At 32.7% G+C, this 22,345-nt stretch overlaps 1 protein-coding gene across 1 annotated transcript in view; it reads left to right on the top strand.

Annotated features, from left to right (window-relative positions):
• The window catches only part of DPP10 (dipeptidyl peptidase like 10), a 674,557-nt gene that overhangs the window by 596,257 nt on the left and 55,955 nt on the right, over positions 1–22,345 (top strand). Inside the window, 4 exon segments of the mRNA XM_036858000.1 lie at positions 297–335; positions 5,642–5,749; positions 20,204–20,295; positions 20,709–20,756. Coding sequence (XP_036713895.1) covers positions 297–335; positions 5,642–5,749; positions 20,204–20,295; positions 20,709–20,756 — 287 coding nt within the window.

The following is a 22,345-nucleotide window of genomic DNA, read 5'->3' as shown; positions in this document are numbered from 1 at the left end:
GTTTGAATGAAGTAATCAAACGGAGCCGGAAAATGATCTTCTGTCTCTGGTTAAATACAACTGAGAATTCTGAAGGAGTTCACCAAAGAAAAGACTATAATTAAAATATCATTTCATCCCAATTCTCTACTTATTCATTCAGTTTAAATCAATAATGACAATGTGATCTCTCGTGGTATTTCACCAGCTGCAGGAAGGAAAAAAGTGCCTATAGGATAACAGTGTAAAAAAGCTTAAATTGATGCATGCTCATTTTGGTCTTTAGATGCTTCATGGAGTTAATTGTTTTGTTTCAGAAATATGAGATGACATCAGATACATGGCTATCTAAACAGGTATGGTATAGGTGGTCTCTTTATGTCACATTTTGTCCATCATGCCCATCCTGTTCACTCATTTGTTATGTATAACTTTTTCTCAAAAGTTATTTCAGTAGTATGAATTTAAGGCTCTGTTATGTTTGAATAAATGAGTCTTTTTCATTAAAATATTTATAACTTTGGGTTCTATGACATCATTTGTGGAAAGATTACTTCTGTTTTTTGTAGGACGTAAATTGTAGAATAACTACCAGGATCCATTTTCAGGACCATTCATATAAGTAAATGTTTGTATAGAAGAAAGAGAAAAAGATGTGACCCATTAAAACTACAAACCATCAGCATTGCTCAAATCACCCAGAAAATTGACTAAACCTCCACATAAATTGGTTATGTGGAGATTATTCAGGTGAACATTTCTTTCCTTAGATATATACTAGCTCATAATGCTAGCTTGTGATATAAATGAAGCTGGAATCCAGATGATCACAGAAGAATAAACAAACATCTCCACAACATGCTTTCATACTGGACATTTCAGAAGGAAACACAAATAGATTATTCAAATATAGCTGAGCCCATTTTACTACTAATTTCATCACTACTTTTTGCAAAGGGAAGTCTTTTGTTTGGCTTGTTTGGTTTTGATTTGTTTTGTTCTTTACAGTGCTCTTTTATTTTATATTCTCTCCCTGGGTGTCATATACATCTGTGGTTTCAGTTACCACCACCAAGTGTATAGCCCCAGGCAACTCACTTCTGAGTTCTGAAATATCCAAATTCATGCTTGGCATCTTCTCCTGAATCTATAAAAGTAACTGCACACTCCACAGGTGCAAACTGAACTCCTCTCTCTTCCAGTCAATCTGTCTTCTTATCATAGGAGTCAAGGACATATTTATCCATCCAGCTATCAAAATCATAAACCTAGTGGGGATTTTTAAACACTGTCTTATCCTTATCTGCATATGTTATTCATCACCAAGTTATTTTGATTTTACTCTCAAAGACCTCAAGTCAATTTACTTTTCTCCAATTCACAAACACCATACAGGATCAAACTACAGGCACTGCATTTCCTCCTTAACTGGTGAACTCTCAGCCCCTTAGGGTTGAGAGTTCCCCTTAGGAACCTGACAATCTGTTCTCCACACCGCAGACTGGCTGAGTGATCTTTTCAAAATATGTATTTGATTGTCACTACCCACAACACTCATATTCTCTCACGACTAAAACAATTTTTATCTCCCCTTTGTTCTACAGATAAAGACCAACATCCTTAAAGGGTCTACAAAGGATTAAGTTGAAAGCCTTTCCAGCTCTGTGTCATACCGTCTTTTCTCCCATTTTCTCCATTAGCCCTCATATTCCCAGGACCTTTATGTGAACTCTTCCTTCTGAACAGATTTCTCTCAACTACTTTCTTATGTGAAGGCTGCTCATTTGTCAAACCTCAGCCTAAATCACCTGCTTAAGAAGTCACCTCCTCCAACCACCCTAAACAAATCACATTCCCCAATAAAAGTTAAAGTCAAGTGTAATCTTTATGTAACACTCATACAGTTAGTTCTGTGAGTTTTTTACTACATCACAAGAGCAGGAAGGTTATTCATTTTTTGTTACCCACTGTAATACAAATGCTTAATATGGAGTCTGGTTATAAGAAGAGATCCATATATACTTGTTGAACAAATAAAGAAAAAGAATAAGAAGGATTGTGAATAGGCTAAACCTTTGCTTGTTTGAAGTATAGGCATGTCTATCTATCTATCTATCTATCTATATCTATCTATCTTATCTATCTATCATCCATCTATCATCTATCCATAGGTAACAATATGAACTATTTAATCTTAGTCAATGTACAAAATGAAATTGGGAAAAAAACCCTTGTTTTTTTAATCAATAATGGGCTCTTACAAAATTAAATTAGATACTTAAAATAAAAATCATTGAAAACAATAACATAATGTGGATATGGATTTATTCTAAATTGCCTGCGTTATTAAACCTATTTTTCTACCATTTTAATTGCTAGTGATGTTCATAATAGTCTAACATACAACAACACAACGCATGCTCTTTTGGGATTATGTTATCTACATTTTAAGTCCCAAATTTATGACTATTTAATAGAAACTTTTTAAAATAAAGAAACCAGTTATCAATTATTCAATAAGAAAATGCAGGGAGTAGTTTGTCATGGTTAACTTTTTCTCCAAAAGCTCTAAGGGAATTTCAGGAAATACTTAGAATTCAATGAAATTTAAAGGATGAGAATGTATAATGAGATGAAGCAAGTTTCCAAGAAAATTAGAAATTTAATGTAATACTCATATGCTTGTTTTCTGGATAGTGAGAAGAGCAGAGAGAAGTGGGCATGTTTGCCCTAGCTTTCAAGAGACTTATAGTTGGAATAACCAGTGTAAAAAATATTCGGCCAAGAGGTGGACTTTGTTATCCTCAGCTCATTATCCTGTGTGCCATAAATACTGCCTTGCTTAAGGTCATAAATGTAGACAGTTAGACTGGCTCTACTTTATTTGATTGCAGGAAAGGCTCTGCATAGAGCTGTATGTTTATAACTAGTTACGGTTCAATGGTGAAAGTTTTTAAACCTAGCAATGTATCGGAGATTATAATTCCCATCTACTCTTTAAAATGAACTATTTCTAAGGTACCAGAATTGGAGGAACAGGGACTAACATAAAAAGGACATTGCTCAGATATTCCCATACCTAATTTATTCTTAGAGCAAAGCACAGGAGGAGAATGTTGAATAAGGGAGAAGCCAATAGTTTGGAGTAAATGTGGTGGATAAAGTGATATATGTAACAAATATTTTTGCCCATTGTACACATGCACTCATCTGTTCAACTATAAGAAGGTCACCTACTGTGTCCTAGGCAATAGAGCTAAAAAAGATAAAATTACAAACTTAGTTTAATTATTACTTGCCTAGTGAAGGAAGCCAACTATATAATAGAGTGTACTGAAAGCCATGCTAGAGATGAATACAGAGTACTATTCAGGATCTCTGAGGAGAGATTTCCTAACTAGAAGAGACTCTCTAACTAAGGAAATTTGGAAATGGTTTCTGTTCTGAGTTTAAGTAAAAAATGAGTAAGATTTAGCACAAAAAGGATGACTGAAAGGTTAGGCCAGACAGAAGAAACCCCATGTGCAAAGGCAAACAGAGAAATATTCCACAGGGGCAAGAGATGGAACATAGTTGAACAATGTGATTCACTCAGTCAAGTGTCTTGTCAGTATTTATTATATGTCTTGTAATGCAATTTTCCCATCCTTGAATTGTATTACCTCAGAGTTTTAAATTTATTACACATATCATCTTATATTTTCATGAGTGTCCATGAAGTAGACAAGGAAAATAATATTTTTATGTTTCTATCATGGGATGTTATTACTGATAAAGCTAGAATCAGACTCGAGATTATTAAAATAGTTGTTAATTTACATATTCATTCAGTAAATGATTATTAAGTACAATTTATGTGACAGTCACTGTCCTGGGTGCTGGAGACAAAGCAGTGAAGAATGGAGCTTACATTCTAGAGGAACACCTCCTACCTCTCTATCTACCTACCTACCTATATGCACATATACACATATCCATTCATGTACAAACAAATGTATACATACATAAGATATGCATGGTGTTAGGTGGTACGGAAAATAGTAGGCAGTAGGCAAAAGTGGGATGAGGGATTCAGACACAGTTGGATGACCTGGCTTTCCTGATCACACTTTATATGGGGTAATCAGGAAACACCTCACTGATGACAGATACAAGAAAGAGATGAGATCAAAAAAGATCCTTTTGCAGCAACATGGATGCACCTAGAGATCGTCATACTGAGTGAAGTCAGAAAAAGACAAATATCACATAATATCGCTTATATGTGGAATCTAAAAAAAGGACACAAATAAACTTATTTCCAAAACAGAAATAGAGTCACAGATGTAGAAAACAAACTTATGGTTTCCAGGGGGGAAAGGGAGAGGGATAAATTGGGAGATTAGAATTGACATATACACATTACTATATATAAATAAATAACTAGTAAGGATCTACTGTATAGCACAGGGAACTCCACTCAATACTCTGTAATGGCCTATATGGGAAAAGAATCTAAAAAAGTGCATATGTGTATATGTATAACTGATTCAGTTTGCTGTACAGCAGAAAGTAACACAACATTGTAAATCAACTATACTCCAGTAAAAATTTTTTAAAAAAGAAATAGGTTCCACCAAGAAAGGAAGGAAGGAAGGGAGGGAGGGAGGGAGGAAGGAAAAGAGAGAGAGATGAGAAAGAGCCAGACAAAGGGTAAAAAAAAAGTGCAAAGGCACTGGAGCAGGAAAATGTAGGAAGCAGGAGAAGGAAAGAAGAGGAGAGCAGGAAGAGAGTGGAGGGTCAGATCATCTAAAAATAGTTGTGAGGCATTCTGAAGACCTACTGAGGAAACCATACCAAAGCCTTTCTTTATACCATATGTATAATCACTCTCACTAATCCAAAAGAAAAAACTTGATGTTTTGTTACATAGGCCGATTTTCTTAATGTTTCCCCTGGAGCAAAAGAAAGCAATCTATATGTATGTCATCCATCATTTAATTTTAAAAAACAATTGTATTGATTTAACATGCTACTAGAGTTTAATTAAAAAATCATCAAATGGGCATCTGTTTTTGTGTGTTTGTGAAGGGGTGAGCAGTGAGGATGGGAAATTTGAATTAAATTATTTTCAATGGATTCCTTCCAATTTTGCAGCCTTTTCATTTTTGTATTTACAGTAAATTCATGTGTACATCATCAGAAATATATCTTCAATAACTTGAGTTGTTGAGTAAAAGATTTCAGAAAAATGTATTAAACATTATATGTTAGAAAATTTTCTAAATTAAAAAAATGATTTTGATAAACTGGTGCAGATGTTAATATTTTCTTTATTTTTGAAAGATAAATTTCTAAACACAATCATATCATATGTGAAGATATGAAAGTTCTTTTCTGAACCAATTTAAAAAGTGTCTTCAGTCTAATTGTAAATCATTTCTATCCAGTATGCAAGAAACTTTCCCATCCATCTCATCACTCAAACACACACATATGCCCAATGCATCATTGCGTTCACTTTAAAACATACTGTGATACTTTTATTTTTTAAAAAATTCGACAATTTGCCAAACTAACCTTAAATCAATTATTGGTCTATTCCATGCATGTATTAGCAATAGTTGGAAGTACAATTTTCAAATGCCCTTTTGAGATTGTTGCATGTGCTTCTATGTTTTAGAACGAGGAGCCCGTGTTTTCTAGAGATGGCAGCAAATTCTTTATGACAGTTCCTGTTAAGCAAGGGGGCCGTGGAGAATATAACCACATAGCTATGTTCCTCGTCCAGGTGAGTGCTGGCTTCTTTCTGTGGTTTGGTTTCATTCCATCATGTTCATGAAGGTCCTTTTCGTGTGGTATTCTGCACCTACAGTTAATACCTGTGAAGTCCAGCCATATATCCAACTCGGATGTTTTAGGAAGAGGATCCCCATCCTTAGCCATAAATTCAAGCTATACACAAAACATTTTCAACACTCAATAAAATTTAGTGAACTACACATGTGTGCTATGAGTTGAGGGCCTTGGGATATAGAATTTAATAAATGGGAAGTACCCAACCCCTACTTTCCAAGACCTGAGGAAAATCGAGAGATGATTTTTCATTCAACAAATACATATCATCTATTTGGTACAAGTAATATTTTCAGTATGTTATAAAAGTTTTAAATACCTGAAGCAATCTAAATGTCCATCAAAAATTGAATAGTTAGTAAGCTGTAGTATACCCACACAAGGAAATGCAGGGCAGATTTTAAAAACCAGGATAAAATAGATTTCTTATGTGTTGTCAAAGATAAAATCTGTGTTATATTTTTATGGACCGTTTGATAAAAAGAGGATAAAAGTTTATTTTTCCTCTACATTTCAAATGAATGTTAACCAGTTTATACAGTTTTACCCAATTATAAAAAGAATCAGTGAATTCACAATAAGTAATTTAAATATGGCAAGGTTAATGAGTCAATTTGAATCTAATTGACAATAAAAAATTCATGAGAAATAAAGTTTCCTTCAAAATCAAATAAACAGTCTAGTTTCACAGGTAAATGTTAGTTTATAAAGATAAAACATTGTGGATAAATTGGAATCTTTCTTGAGAGTGTTATAAACGAACTAGCCAAGAATCAATTTCATACTTACTAAGTATAGAATAAATATGAATGTGGCAAAAGATCCCTAAGCAACCTGACTACTTGTATGTTCTTAGAACCTTCAAGTCTTGTGCATATTCTCCAATTTTTACCATTATCCATATATGTATTTACATTGGGCAGCTCAGTACCTTGAAGTTTTAAAATCTGTGTCAGTAGCTTAAGAGGAAACCCTTGTCCAAGATCTGTACTATTAAAGTAATTGTCATGATTTTAACTTTAATTTTAATCAAAGCTGAAATAAATAATTTGACCATACATAATCTCCACAATAGCAATGCAGATTAATTTTCATAGTATATTGGAAAAATAAGTTATAGACTAATATGTAATGTGATCTCATTTATGTTTTAAATAAATGAAAGCATTTATATATGAATAAAAATTTTTGGTGATTCTGTATTCACCTATTAAATGATTGTATCAGACAGGTGATATTAAGGGAACATATTTTGGTTTTTACGTGAAGTGGAGGAAGTTTCACCAGCAAATTTCTTTACCTGATTAACTTTCGCTAGCTAATCATAAACTTCGTTATCATAAATACTGGGGAAATATTTCTGCCAAAAGAATAAATAACACTTTCCAAATCTTGCAATTGACTGTGGTGACATCTTATTGCATTTTTAAATATCAGTATTTATATTCAAGAAGCTGTATAAAAACCCAGGTAGTCAAAATTACATACAAATTGTGACTATTTATAAGATATAGTGAAAGGCAGAGAAAGATGTATAAATACATCTGTCTATATATATGTACTTCTGAGTTTATCTGTTCAACAAAAAATGAACAGAAATGTTGTCTTTTAAAAAGTGTGGGGTTGGCAGAGCGGAGGTAGGAGATGAAGATGTTGGCATGTAGAAATTGAGATATTTATGCACAAAACAAAAGTTTCTTTACAAGCCTTGGGCAGAAATACCTTCTGTCTCCCAATCAAACCAGTCTGAAATGCAGTCTAATTCATTATTTCTGAAATGTTCAGAAGAACAACTTCATAGAGCAGATGTGTTTACTTTGTTCCTCTTCCATATGGAGATTATAACAAAGCTTCCATTGAAGTAGAAAACGTTTTGATCTATTCTGGCTATGGTTCAGAGAATTTGTGGTTTGCCTCACTGAGAAATAAACATGACTGCATGATTATTTACAGATATTTTGGCAATGTGGCTAAAATTAACTTACTTTGTTAATGAATCAGAGGTTAGTGCTTAGGTAAATACAATTTATTCTTAAGTTTATACAAACACAATTTTAGTAAATAGTTTGAATCTCTTTGCCTCAATTTTTAAATAGCTAACAAAAAAAGCTCTTTTATGAATTTTTTATGATTACCGTATTGATATATATATATATATATGTATATATATATATATATATTTATACACTACAAAAATTTGTAAAATTCTAAACTGAGTAAACTAAACAAAAGATTATATAAAATCAGGGACTTCCCTGGTGGTCGTAGCCAAAAAGTAAGAAAAAGAAAAAAGAGTATATAAAATCAAACACAATCTCATCACCCCAGACTTGCACACTGCAAATCAATTGTTGTATATATTTCCAATTTCTTTTTACATTAAAAATATATCACTTTTTCTTAAAGTGTGCAATCAAAGCATGCATATTGATTTGTAACATTTAAAGAGTAATTTATGAGCATTTTCTCACATCATTTAATTGCATTCTTAATATTTAATATTATTTGTAAATGTGATTTTAATAGCTATTCAACATTCTGTCTAGTAAACATATTACACTGTATTTAAATGAATTAATTTTCATCATCATATTTATTTCTAGTTTTTATACCAAAAATGGTTCAGAGATAAATGTTCTTACCACAAATATATATTTCTAGATGTCAAAAGTTACCTAGGCAAAGCATATGTGTACATATATGTATTTGTTTAGGTTTTGATATGGAATGTGAAACTGGCCCTCCAAAAACGGTGTACTAATTTACCATCTGAACAGTAGTGCGTAGCACCAGTGATGATTTTTTACCTCCTCTTCCTTCCCTTGATACACCAGAGGACTCCACCTAAATTGATGTGCCCAGGGAGTGAGAAATGACAGGAACAGAGAGCTTGGCAGCCGTCAGGAAGACCACCTTTGCAGTACTTGATGCTTAGCTATATTAGAGAGCTTCCGCATCGACTGCAAATATATTCATCTGTTTGAAGTATCTTACCAAATGAAATTAGTAAATTTTTGCAAACATTTTTCTCTCTTACACAATCAGTAGGTAAACAAAAAACATTAATTAGAGACCAGGCTACAAAATTAGTGTTTCAGGATATTTTCAATACATAGATTGGTGGTTGGCCTTACAAATATTTTAGTGGTTTTTTCCCCCTCATTTACAAGACTTATGCTTGTTAAAATAATTCCAAAAAATAAAAAATAGAAAAAAATTGTGTTTTCCTCCAGTCTGCTTTTAAACATGATTATAATTTTATGTAAAGTACAGTATTTTATCCTATTTGAATTTAAATTTTAAAGCATAATTTTCCCATAGTGCTAAACAATTTTGAAATGCAATTCTTTTGAATATTAATATTTAGTTGACTGGGTGTACCTAGATAACCATTGTTGTTCAATGTTTAATTTAGTGGCAATTTACTGCAACTATAGATGTCACTATACATAAAGATTATTTTTATTATGAATTATTTCTTTAGTTGTGGTGAACAGAACTGGAATTCCTGAATCAAAAGTAAAATATTTCTAAGCCCATATATATTTATATATATATATATATGTATATATATATATATATACACACACACACATATATATATATATATTTCCAGATACTTTCTATATGAATATGTGAAAGCAAAATTTATAAGTAGGGTTTATCTACTTTTATATATTCCATTAAAGATAATAATAAAAATTAAAACTGGCTCTTCCAAAACTCTTTATAGCTAAAATAAATTTCCTTCTGAGTAGATTGTGGAGTATGCAGTATTGATAACAGTTTACGTAGTTTCTGAATCAAACAATGATGCAAACCTCTTTTTACAGCAGACCACTTCAGATCACTTCAGATATTTCCCTATCCCCTCTTCCCCCGTAGAATTCTTTATGTAGACTTCTAACTCCTGAATTCCCATATTTGGAACCATAATATCCTATATCTTACAATGTAAGATGCAGTCAAGAGAAAGTTTTCTGTCAAATACATGGCCGCCTTTTTCCCTTCTAATATGGGATAAACAGAGTTTCAGTCATGTTAAGTGGTTCAGATTTATAAGAATAAGCAATTGCCCTGTTATCTTCCAAAACTGTGTTAAATGAAAAATTATATATATTAGTGAATTCATTCACTTTTTCTATTCAGCAATACAAAGTTTTGCTCATGAGAGCTGATGATTTCACCTGGAACAATTTTAAATGCCATTATTCATTACAAATACTGTAGAAAATAGCATGCCCCCAATCCACAATTCTATCATCCAATCAACCCAGTACAATTTTTTCATTACATTTCACTGCTGTATCTGATTAGGACATTGTCTGAAAACAATTAGTTCACCTCACATGATGAATAGACAATAAATTAAAGCATGCTATTTTTAAGCACTGCAATATTTCCGTTATTTAGAAGCTGTAAAAGTTAAACAGAATTTACTATAAGAAATTTGAATGAACAGTGTATAATCAGGTGAAAAGCACATGCATCATTAAACTTTTACTGATACCAATATGTTTCCAACTTATAAATAGATACATAAAATTCATATTGAACTTGTTAAGTAAGATAAAATCTCTGCCAATCCAAGGAGAGGTGCCTGAGGTCTAATGTCCCAAATAAAAACACTTTATTTCCTAGATTTTCAGCTCTTTTGAAAATGAATGAAATCACTAGTTTTATTGCTGCCCTTCTAAAATTAAAAGTGAAATATGAGTTCAATTTAAAGTATATTGCCATGTTGCCCTTGTCAATATTCCACAATGGTTTCATATTCATAATCAGTGTTTCTCTTCTACTAAGTGAATATAATAGAGATCATGGTGGCACAGAAAGAAAGAATTATTTCTGTGAAGTAAAATGATTATTCTTTCCTGCTTTGTTAAATTTCCTTTCCTGTGATTATATTTCGCTGAAGGTGGATGGAAAATTAATTGAGGTACAGACTAGTCAAGTCCCTTGATATTTATTTTGAATTTACTGTATTGTCATCTACCATATTGTGATTGGTATTGGGACAATTTACCTAGAGTCCAGATCAAACTTAATATGCTATTATTAGAAAATAGCTTACAAGTCTTATAACAACTATATAACTATAAAAGATAGTCTATGCTATTACATGTAAAATGGAGTGAAACTTATTCCCCAGCCCAGAGTTGCCCTGGTAGATATAAAGCAAGCAGAGAAATTACAGATGTTTGAAGTAAAGTCCAAAGGTTGTGAGGTTGTTATCATGGCTTCCAACAAGAGATCTTTTACTTCTACACTTAGAAACATATTTTGATCGGAGATGCATCATTGAATGTGTAATTTTTATTCTCTGTACACTGTGTTCAAACATTTTTCAAAGCATTGGATTTTTGCTCATGATCACTTTTAATGTGGCCACTCTTCTGTCCTTAAAAAACACACACACACACACACACACACCCCAAAATTCTCTGAAAAACAGAGAAGGTATAAGCAATCTAGAAATCTGTGAACAAAATGCATCTCCAGATATGTACAAATATTGATCAAAGTTTCTTTACTTTTTAATGTTTTGAGATTTTGTTCATCTTGAAATTGGGCACTAAAGATGCACTAAAACCTGAGATCTTAGTCCTGTCCTTGGTCCATTCAAAACAGGATCTGAAAATGAGTAAGTAGGACTATCTACTGGGTTGTTGTCCTGTGGGAATTTGGCAATAAAATATATGACTTCAGAACTCCATGCCAGCCTTCAAGCTGTGCCTGTCTCAAATCTCAGAAATTTGGTTTCATCTTTGCATTTATACTTTTATTCAGCAAATACTTGTAAAGTGCCAGAATGCATCAGACAGCATATGAAGAAGTTAAAATAAAGAAGTCACATGCTTGTTGTTGACCTTGAGCAGCTAGAAGTCTAGAGAGCTCCCTTTAAGAATAAGGAATAGATGATTTAGGAAGATGCTGAAATACAGATGTGTACCAATAAGTCACTTATTGTTTTTTTGAAGGAAGATTCTAATACTACATATACATTATGGAATGACCTTTTAGTTTCTGCTTCCAGTAGTATAAGTAGATATTTAATAAAACTCTCCCACATCAAAAATCCTAGATTCTAGATATATTTATACCAAAAATGCATTTGAAGTATTATTTAGCTGATAGATTACACTCTCTGAAAACAATGCAATTGAATTAGAAGTGAATAACAACAATTATAACTTTTAAAAAGCCATATGTTTGAAAATAAAATATAATTTTTACATTTTTCATGGGTTAAATTATATATATATCTATTATTTATTATTTTATAATATAATTATACTATATTCATACATATATGTTCAAATGTAGAAGAAGGACATGAGAAACTCAGTAGTAGAATTTAATGAAATAGAAAGTAAAGATAAAATAAAGGGGTTTGGCCAAATAAACAGTTGGTTCTTTGAAAAAAAATGATTCACACTAGAATGTATAACAAACCTAATTTAAAAAGAGGACAAGCCCCTAAAGTATAAATAATAGAAAGAAGGCATAACTGCAAATTTTAAAATGTTTTTTAAAATGCTATGAATAAGCTATGTCGACAAATTTGAAAGCTTGAGTGAAATGGATAAATTCTAGAAAAAAGAAATACCAGGTCTGATTTAAGAAACAGACAACCTGAATTGTCCCATAATATTGAGGAAATGGAATCAGTGTCTTAAAATGTATTCAAATCAGGCACAGGTAGTTTTTTAAAGGTGGGTTCTACCAAATATTCAAAAGCCTTAGAAATTTAAAAATAAAGGGAACTCCTTTAAGCTGACAAAGGCATTAATCAAAAGCTTAGATAATATAACATAATCTATAGTGGAAAATTAGTACATTTCTTTTAAAAATCAGCATTGAGAAAATGAATCAGAATGAAGTAACTTGAATATGCACAAAACCAAAGATGACAGTTTTAAAAAATTACCACCTAAGAAAGTAAAACAAGAAAAAAAACTTGATAGAGAGAGGCATCTCTTAGAATATTGTTGGTAAAAGAAAAGGTGAAAACTAGTGGTAGAAATTAAGAACTCTATAGAAAAAACATATTATCCACTCCAAATGGTGTCTCATTAGGATGCTTCTCAGGATATTAGTTCTTAGGGAGCTGTTAATAGCACTCCTTAGAAACACTGCTCCTTTAGAATTCAAGGGAGTCACCTAATCCTTCACCATTCTTAAGCATCTATATACTGGAAAATCCAAGATACTTATAAAGAACAAAATATGGTTGGCAATAGATTTACAAAATTACTATATGAGGAAAACAGAAAGTAGAATAAAATTTTTCCAATACATAAAGACACTTTTCCTGAAGAAAAACAATGATGAGGCAGAAGAATTCTATAAAACAATACTCCAAAAAGAATGACTATTATTATCAAAAAGAATGAATTATTATCATTAAATAAGCATATGTAGACATAAAATTATCAAGTGAGAAATTCAAAACCTAGAAAAGGCCTCATAAAGTAGAAAGTAAAGTTGTAAACCAAAAAGTGACAGATTTCAGGAAGGAAATGGAAAAGATAATACAAAATAATAACAGAAATAATTAATTGAAAGATTAATTAATAATTAATAATTAATAAATAGATATTTCTGAAAATATACTAATGGATAGCAAGAAGACACATAAAAACAGCCAATAGAAAGAAATAAAGTAGAAAGGCTCTGAGTTAAGTTAGGTAAGACAAGGAAATAAGATCCACCTGATATTTAATTGGCATTTTTATAGAAGATAAGCAAAACATTGGAAGAGAGGTAACATTTAAAACCATAATCCAATGACAAACCAGAACAACAGCAAAATGTTCTAGAAACACAAAGTATCTTTGGAGGGGGGTGGTAGTGGAAAAATATTATTAAAGGTATTAATATAAAGATGACATGTAAAGTTAAAATAAAACCTAACACTGGATTTCAAAACACTAAACAGACTACAGAAAGACTGCCTACAAAAAACTCATTAAACATAATATTCAAAATAAACATATAAAATATGATAGAGTTTTTAGAAGGGTATCAGTCATACCAATAAATGTAAATTGGCCTAACTTATGTCCTAAAATTTTAAAAATATTTTTTAGATTGGCTCATGAAACAGAATCCAGTTCAGTCTTTTATGCAAAATATATATCTTAAACAAAATGATTCAGAAAGGCTAAAATCCTGATATCAAACAAGAAGAGCTGCTTTCATGTTACAAGGCATTAAGACCACCAAAAGAAGATGCTTTATAATGTTCAAGGCCACAAATCACAAGGAAGATATAACAGTCAATTGTCTGTATCTATGCCCCAGATAGATGGCTACCTTTATAAAACAGAAATGCCAGAAACTACTTAATATGTGGAAACCTTATTGTACCATTCATTCTCAGTTCAAACTGAGTCAAGTGGACAAAAAAGTAAGTAAGGTTATAGATATAGCATATATAATGTGTGTATTTATGTATTTATGTTTGAACACATCTAAACAAGAGATATTATATATCTGTTTCAAATGTATGTGGAACTTTGTCAAAAGTTGAACATTCATCAGGTCATCCATCTAAAAAGATCAGTAAGTTCTACAAATTAGAAATTAAATAAAAGCATGCTATAATCACAAAGTAATGCGCCTAGAAATCAATAATATATTTTAACAGATTTTCCAACTAAATCATTTTTAAAGTAAATCTAACTAAACAATTTACTGGAGAATTCAAGTCAAAATTCCAAAATTTAAAAAATAATAATAAGAAAAAGAATGGCAACACTTTATATCAGAATAAGTTGTCAGGAAAAATATCGTAACTTAGCAAACTTACAAAAATGAAAATGGAAAAATGAAATAAGTTGTATTTCCAACTCAAATAGAAAATTATCAGCAAAATGCAGCATACATTAGAAAAGGGGGAATGATTAAATTTGAAGCAGAAATGAAGTAGTTTATAAATAGAAAAGGGTAGAACTAATAAGTGAAAAAATAATGTTTACCCTTTGAAAACATGTGCACACACACACACACACACACAGGAGACAAGACACATGCTCATCCAATCAAAGAAAAAAAGGGAGAAAGCAAACTGGTATAAAATTAGAAATGGCTAATGGGAAATAAACAAAGGGCATTTGAATAAATCGTAAGAGATAATTTTGCAGAACTCTATGTCATTCGTTTGAAAATTTAGATGAAATGAAAAATTTCATGAAGAAATACACTTAGAACTGTCCCCAGGAGAGATGCAGAGCTTAAACTGATTAATGACGTAGAAGAAGCAGAATGTTGTCAAAGAACTACACCACAAGTGAGCACCAGGCCCACATGATTTCATAAAAGAATCTTATTAGACTTTCAAAGGCAATGCCAGTAAAATTTAAATTGTCTGTAGAATAGGTTTTCTTTATAGTTGCTGTAAAAGCCTTTTACAAAATTTAATACCCATTTCTGGTTAAAAAAAAAAAAGTATATATATATATATATATATATATATATAGGAATTGGGGATAATTTCTTAAAGTGATAAAACATGTATACCTCAGCCCAAAAGCCAATCTGGTGTCATTCCCATCAAGGTCAGGAGCAAGGGAAGATGCACACTATCTCCACTATTATGTAATATGACTTTGGAGGTATTAGTTAATGAGACAAGAATAAACAACCAGCTGTAAGATTTGGAAAAGCATTTAGTGAGACAGCAGGATAGATATTTAGCATACAGAAATCAATAGCTTTCATATATGCAAACAATAACCAATTAGAAGGTATAGTGGAAGAGAGAGGCCTTTAGACAATAGCAGCAAAATATAAAATACTTAGTAATAAATATGAAAATGAAATTATATGAAATGTACAAAACCCATATGAGGACAACATTAAAACATTCTGGAAAGACATAAAGTAGACTTGAACAAATGGAAAAATATCTATGTTCTTCTAAAAAATAACTGAAGATCATAAGATCAGTATTAATTATAAAATTAATAGTATCCCAATAAGATATTCCAGTAAGTTTTTATTTGCTTGAACTAGATATGCTTATTTTTAAGCTTCTTTGGGAAAATAAAAATGTAGTATTATCTAGGGAAATCCTAAAAAAAAGAACAATGAGTGGGTGTGAGTCCTAAATAATATGGATGTTAAAAAAATCTATAAAATGTGTGATATTGGGGCGTGACTTAACAGAGATAAATGTAATAGTATAGACAGTACAGAAATAGACTCAGGTACATATGGAAATTTAATATATAATAAAGGTGGCATTTCAAACCACTGAAAAAATTAAGTTTTTATAAAATCATTTTAGGAAAACTGAATATCCCTTAGGAAAAGGTAAAAGTAGTTCCAGACTACCACCATAACTCTAAAATGACAAAGCTCTAACTTTAAAACTTAAATCTTACCTGTACTAGGAGAAAACATCAGTAAATTCTTTGTAACCTTAGTTTGAAGAAAGCCTTTAAACTACGCATCATCGCTTAGAAGTAATATAAGAATACGTTGGTAAACTTGATTTTATAAAGAACAGAAAAAAAAAGTTGGGGGAAAAATGCTATCATAACCAATGTCAACACAAAATGACAAACCAGGAGAATATGTTTGCAGCATATACCTCACATAAATGGATATAAAGACACAAAGAGCTCTTAAAAAATAAATAAGACCAGAATACAAAGAAATCTGATCGAATAGATAACAGAGACAAACATTAGCAGAGAGTCAGATAAAACAATTATGCAAATGGCTTATTATATATTATATGTATATATATAAGCATTTGCACATATATAGATAAATATAGATGCTCAACTTTTCTTCCAAGCGAAATGCAAGATGAAAATACACTAATATACCTGTCACAAGTTGTGTCACAGGAAGCCAACTGTGAAATAAAGATTAGCCTGCAGGCCAGTTATTACAGAGATCAGTAACTCTGGAAAGGAGGAAAAGAAAGCGACATGGGGCAGAAGAATTTGAGTGGCAGAGCCATCTGAATGAAGGTTTCAGCTAACCCCACAGAGAGTTCTGCACTGGGATAGCCCTTCAGAGAAGTCCCAAATTAGAGCAAGAGGGCCGGGCTTCTATATCCCAATATGGATCAGGTTGTCCTTTCAAGGGCTGTTGAAAAGAGGTATGATCTTGGGTGAGGCCATTTTCTTCAGTTCAGGCCGTCCGCGGACTGACAGCTGAGGGCCTTCTTCCAGCAGGACTTCTAGCCACTGGAGAGGTAGGTCCTTCCTTCTAGAAGGGAGTGCTGGTTGGCGTATCATAGCGTCTACCACAGCAACATTTCTCACTTGTCAGATTAGCAAAAGTTCAAACAGTGAACAATGTGTTCTGTAACATGTTCATGGGAAGACTGTACTTTCAGGGATCATTTCTGTAGGTCGTTGTATGTCCATCGGAAAACAGGCACCTTATACATTACTGGTAGATGTGCAGAATGGTACTTTCCCTATGGAGGAATATATCCTGAAGATATTTCCCTACACATTAAACCACAAACAAACATATATACAGGGTTAATCACTAAAGCATTATTTGAGATAATAATCACTATAGATTATTTGCATTATTGGAGGCTAGTTGAATGAAGTATGGTACATCCATGCAAGGCAGAACTATTTAAGAATTAAAAAGAAGATGATATATAACAATTGATATAGAGCACGTCCCACAATCTCTCTAATTTGTACATATATATGTAATTAGATTAGCATTTATATTTATAGTAATAAAATATTAATTTTTTAATTATAAAAATCTACCCCCAGAAAAGAAGGATAAATAAGAACCAAATGAAGAAAAGTTTTTTCTATGTGATGAGAATGTGGTGAGATCAAGACTTCTGTCAATGTATATATACACATATTTATACTTTATTTTTGACCATGTACATACTTTAAAATAAAAAGAATGAGGACATCAAAGCTTAAATTGAAATACTAAGAGAAGATAATGCAGCTAAATGTAAATCAAACTGTTATGAATTTTAACTGAGGTGTGACTAAGAACACACACATACACCTACACACAGAGAACATATGGACATCTGTCTGGCTGCCTATTTATCTCCTCTGCCTATCTATCTCCTCTGAAAAGGTGCAGAGCTAATAACATTAGAGTAGTAATGAGCACACCTAAGCCCAGATTTTATATCATAATCCAGTAGAAAATATTCATTGGAAAGATTATTGTTTATGGATATGGGAGATAAGAAGTGATCTTAGAACATCTTACTGTGCAGAAAACAAGGAAGTGCTCTAAAACTAACATAATCATTTCCAAAGAATAGAGGGGTTAGCTTGAAGGGGTCCCACTAACCAAATTTTGTCAATTTCAGCATCATAAAGAATGACAACAACAACAAAATAACAGTAATGGAGTGTAACACATCAGATTAAAAATGTTCATAGTAGTATGAGGAAGAGGGAGATAAAGAGAATGGACACATGTGAGGGGAAAAAGTAGGGAAAGTTCTTTTTTTACAGAAGAATACCACCTAATAAATATAGAATGGATGTTAGAGTTAGAAAAACACTTCCAAATGATAATTTGCTCAGGGAAAGGTCATGAATGGATGCCAAAACTACTGAGTGGAAAGTCATGGAGGAAAAGCTATTCATGTAATGTGCAAGCATCATCCCACTTTTAACTACAGGGCAAAATGTACTTTACAATGGATATATATCAGTTACCTTGTAAACAGCATTGTTAAGAGTGGGAAGAAGTGTAATGGTGTGTTTCCTAATATGAAGCATAAGAGGTATCCAATATCACCTGTATTATATTCTTGCCAAAAATGTGAGCCTAAATTATATCATTAAAAAAAATCAGATAAATCCAAAATGCTCTATATATCAGACCACTGGACCAAGAGTCTTAAAAATGGTCAATGTGGACTTCCCTGGTGGTCCAGTGGTTAAGACTCCACCCTTCCAATGAAGGGAGCACGGGTTCAATCCCTGGTCAGGGAAGTTCCGCACGCCACATGCCGCAGCAATTCCCGCCCCCAAAATGGTCAATGTTGTAGAAATCAAGAAAAGATAGGATAACTTTTACTTTAAAAGAGACTAAAGAGGTGACAACCCAAAGCAATTAGGTAGATAGATAGATATGTAGATAGATAGATAGATATAGATATATAGATATGGAGATATTTGGGTTACATAGGGCAGTGTGGAAATTAGAATACAGACTATATATTTAGATGATATTAATGTTGTTATTCATAGGTGTGATATGCAATTTGCTTATATGAGAAAATACTGTTAATTTTGAGAGATGTATACTGAAATATTTAGAGCTGAAATAGTCTGATGCTTTCAACTTCCTTTCATATGATTTAGCATATGAAGAAAGGGGGAGGGCAAATATTCAAAATGTTGATGTTTGGTGAATCTAGGTAACGGTTTTATGGGTATTCATGTACTATGCATTAACCTTTCTGTAGATTTGAATATTTCCTTAAAAATAAAGGAAGTGAATGAGATACAATTTCACACTCATTAGTTTGACAAAAAATTAAATAGTCTGATGTAATTAACTGTTGGTGAGGAAGTGGAGAAAATGTGGAGCAACAGAAACTCACATTGCTAGTAGATTCTAAATCAGCACAACTTCGGAAAATAATGTCACTATTGAGTTAGGTAGGAGACATTTATCTTTTGACCAAGCAATCCCATTTATCAGTGTTCATCTCAAGAAAATCCTGCCACGTGCACCAGGAGACATTAGTAAAACTGTTTATAGACAACTTGTTTTTAAGAGCAATAATTTGGAAAAACTAAAATGTCAAAAAATAAATTTTACTGTGTTCGTACATACAATAAAATACCATATAGCAATGAAAATAAACTATGTCTACAAGGGTCAATGTGATCTCAGAAATAAACTATTGATGATCTCATCATCAATAATGATGATATTTAATGATCTCAGAAATAAATTATTGAGTGAAAATAGCAAATCATATAGCAATGCACATCTGTAAAGGTTAAAACAATATAACAGAATCTATTTGGAATGAAGTTTGTTTGAAATATTTTATTTAAAGCTTTCCAAACTGCATAGCTGTCGATCATTTAGATGAGAGTTAACAAGGTCCTGTGTCTGTACCAAATGCCCCGATGACTTCCTATGTCAAGATGATGACGCACACGTTATCCTCACCTGGAGATGTTTTCTGAATGGTTTTCCTACAGCATAGGAATAAAGGCACCATCTTACCTGCATCTATGTTTATGCACATGCGGATATATTCTTGAGATTGAAAATGAGAAACTCAACATTAGCTGAGAACTAAAGAATTACAAGTGATACAGACGGTTAGTACTTTTGTGCTGACCAGAGAGTTGCTGTTTAAATAAGAAGAAAATCAATATATTCTATTTCTTTGCAGAGTAAAAGTGAGCAAATTACCGTGCGGCATCTGACATCAGGAAACTGGGAAGTGATAAAGATCCTGGCATACGATGAAATGACGCAAAAAATGTGAGTGTTTTTGGTTCTCTAGTCAGGTTGGAAGTCACTGTTGTCAAATGCAATCTTTTCTGCTAGATTTATGTTTTGCTTACCATGGTCCTAATCCAAGTAGCCTGGCCATGTAAAGAACAACCTTTTCTTTAAGATTCTCCCTATACTTCACGCAGAGGGATACTTAGCTGCACAGACACATGCACACACACACGCACACACGCACACTCAGAGAGATTGAGAGAGATCATGGGAAACTGTTGACAATATTTTAAGAAAAAAATATGCGTTTCCCAAATGGATCAAGTCCTGCCGTTAAATAATAGAAGAGCTCTTGCCTGTTCTTTGACAGTGTGAAAATTCAGGTGAAAACTCGGTGTGGCAAAAATTGATTGATGCCTGATGTTTGTGTTGTTTTCTTTCATGGGCAGTTACTTTCTGAGCACCGAGTCGTCTCCCAGAGGGAGGCAGCTGTACAGGTAAGCAATGTGAGAGGATCTTCCTGCGCAGGTTGATTCCTCAGGGGCCATCTACCCAGCATAATGATGGGATGGAGAAATCTGAAGTTTCATTTTTGGTATGGCTAGGAGAGAACCAACTCAGAATGACAAAACCTCACACTCTTGGCCCAGTCCCTCAGCTCTGGACCACTGTGAGCCTGAAGAGTTGGAACTGAAGTGGAGACCATCTTATTCCTCCTTTATTTTTTCCCTCATTTGTTTTTACAGTCTCAAAATATCTTTTTTTTTTTTTTTTTTTTTTTTGAGGCTTGCTTTTCTCAACTACCCACATCACAGACATTTACATATTTTCCCCAGTGGCTTTTCTTCTGCTACGCCTCATTTTAAATTTTCAGGGGATTAATATTGTACACATGTGATGTATTCCCAAACAAAATAAAAGCATTGTGAACATTTAGTAGAGTGGATCAAGTGGCAGTTTCTCTTCCCCCCCGCCCCCATAATGTGTATAATCCATTGATTGTTATTTAACCAGGAATGGTCCTTGCTTACTAAAATAAAGCAGTGGATTTTCATCTGTCCAACTTTCCCGGATGAAAAGTTATATTCATAAAAGGGGTTAAGGTCATACCTATTTAGTATTAAAAATGTCTCCTCACTCAGAAAACTTTCACCAGGACCTCCCAAGAATGACTTTTATTTTTGTCTGGCAAGCAACTTACAGTTATAGACTCATATACACTTTCTAATTTCACAGATCCATTTTTAAGGTGTCAAAATTGCCATGGCCTATTCTCAGTGGAAATTCATCATGTTTGAGGAAGTGTCACCAATGATTCTTACCAAGTAGCCTAGACTTTCCTTTGAGAGTAAAAATGCATGTTTCAAGTACCTTAACTCTCTCTAATTCATCCACACACTCTTACTTATGCATAAATTGTTTTCATCTGAAGTGAGCCTCTCCTTTTTATCACATATCCCAATATGTCATCTTCACACTCTTTGTTTTTTTCTCTTAGAGTCTGGAACACATGTTCTCAATTCTAATGGCTTCCAAAAGAAGAACAGCTGTTTATTTAAAGAGAATGATTCTAATTTTGGTTTAGAGGTCTTGATTAAAGTACTGGTCGCTTTCTCTTTGTGGTTACCTGAAGCTTATCTTTCTTGAAACTTATACTGTGGTTAATATTGGCAGTCAAGAACAAGCCTTTAGAGATGTGGAAATACTGGACCGATGTTTTATTTTTCTCATTTTGTAAAAACTCTTAGCGAAAAATGACAGTGTCAGAAAATTAGACTTGGCTTCAGCTAGTAGAGATGCCTCATCCTCTCTCTCCTCCCTTTATTAGCCTAAAATGTGATTTGAATCACAGTGAGTTCTTAGATTTGTGTGCTTGTCTTATGTCCCCAGTGACTGAGGCAGAGCAGTACAAAAGTCAATATATCTATGACCTGTACTAGTGCAGAGGGCTGTGTTATAAAGAAAATATAATACCAATAAATCTCCCTTTAAATGGCTCATCAAGTGCCAGTTTGCTTGACTGTAAGATAATATTAGTGTTTGACCCAGAAAACTCAATCATTGTCTTGTCCAGGCCATAAAAATA

The sequence above is a fragment of the Balaenoptera musculus genome, chromosome 7 (assembly GCF_009873245.2).
Source record: "Balaenoptera musculus isolate JJ_BM4_2016_0621 chromosome 7, mBalMus1.pri.v3, whole genome shotgun sequence".
In the NCBI taxonomy this organism is placed as follows: domain Eukaryota; kingdom Metazoa; phylum Chordata; class Mammalia; order Artiodactyla; family Balaenopteridae; genus Balaenoptera; species Balaenoptera musculus.
The sequence above is the reverse complement of the archived record's forward strand: the minus strand, read 5'-3'. Positions and strand labels throughout refer to the sequence as shown.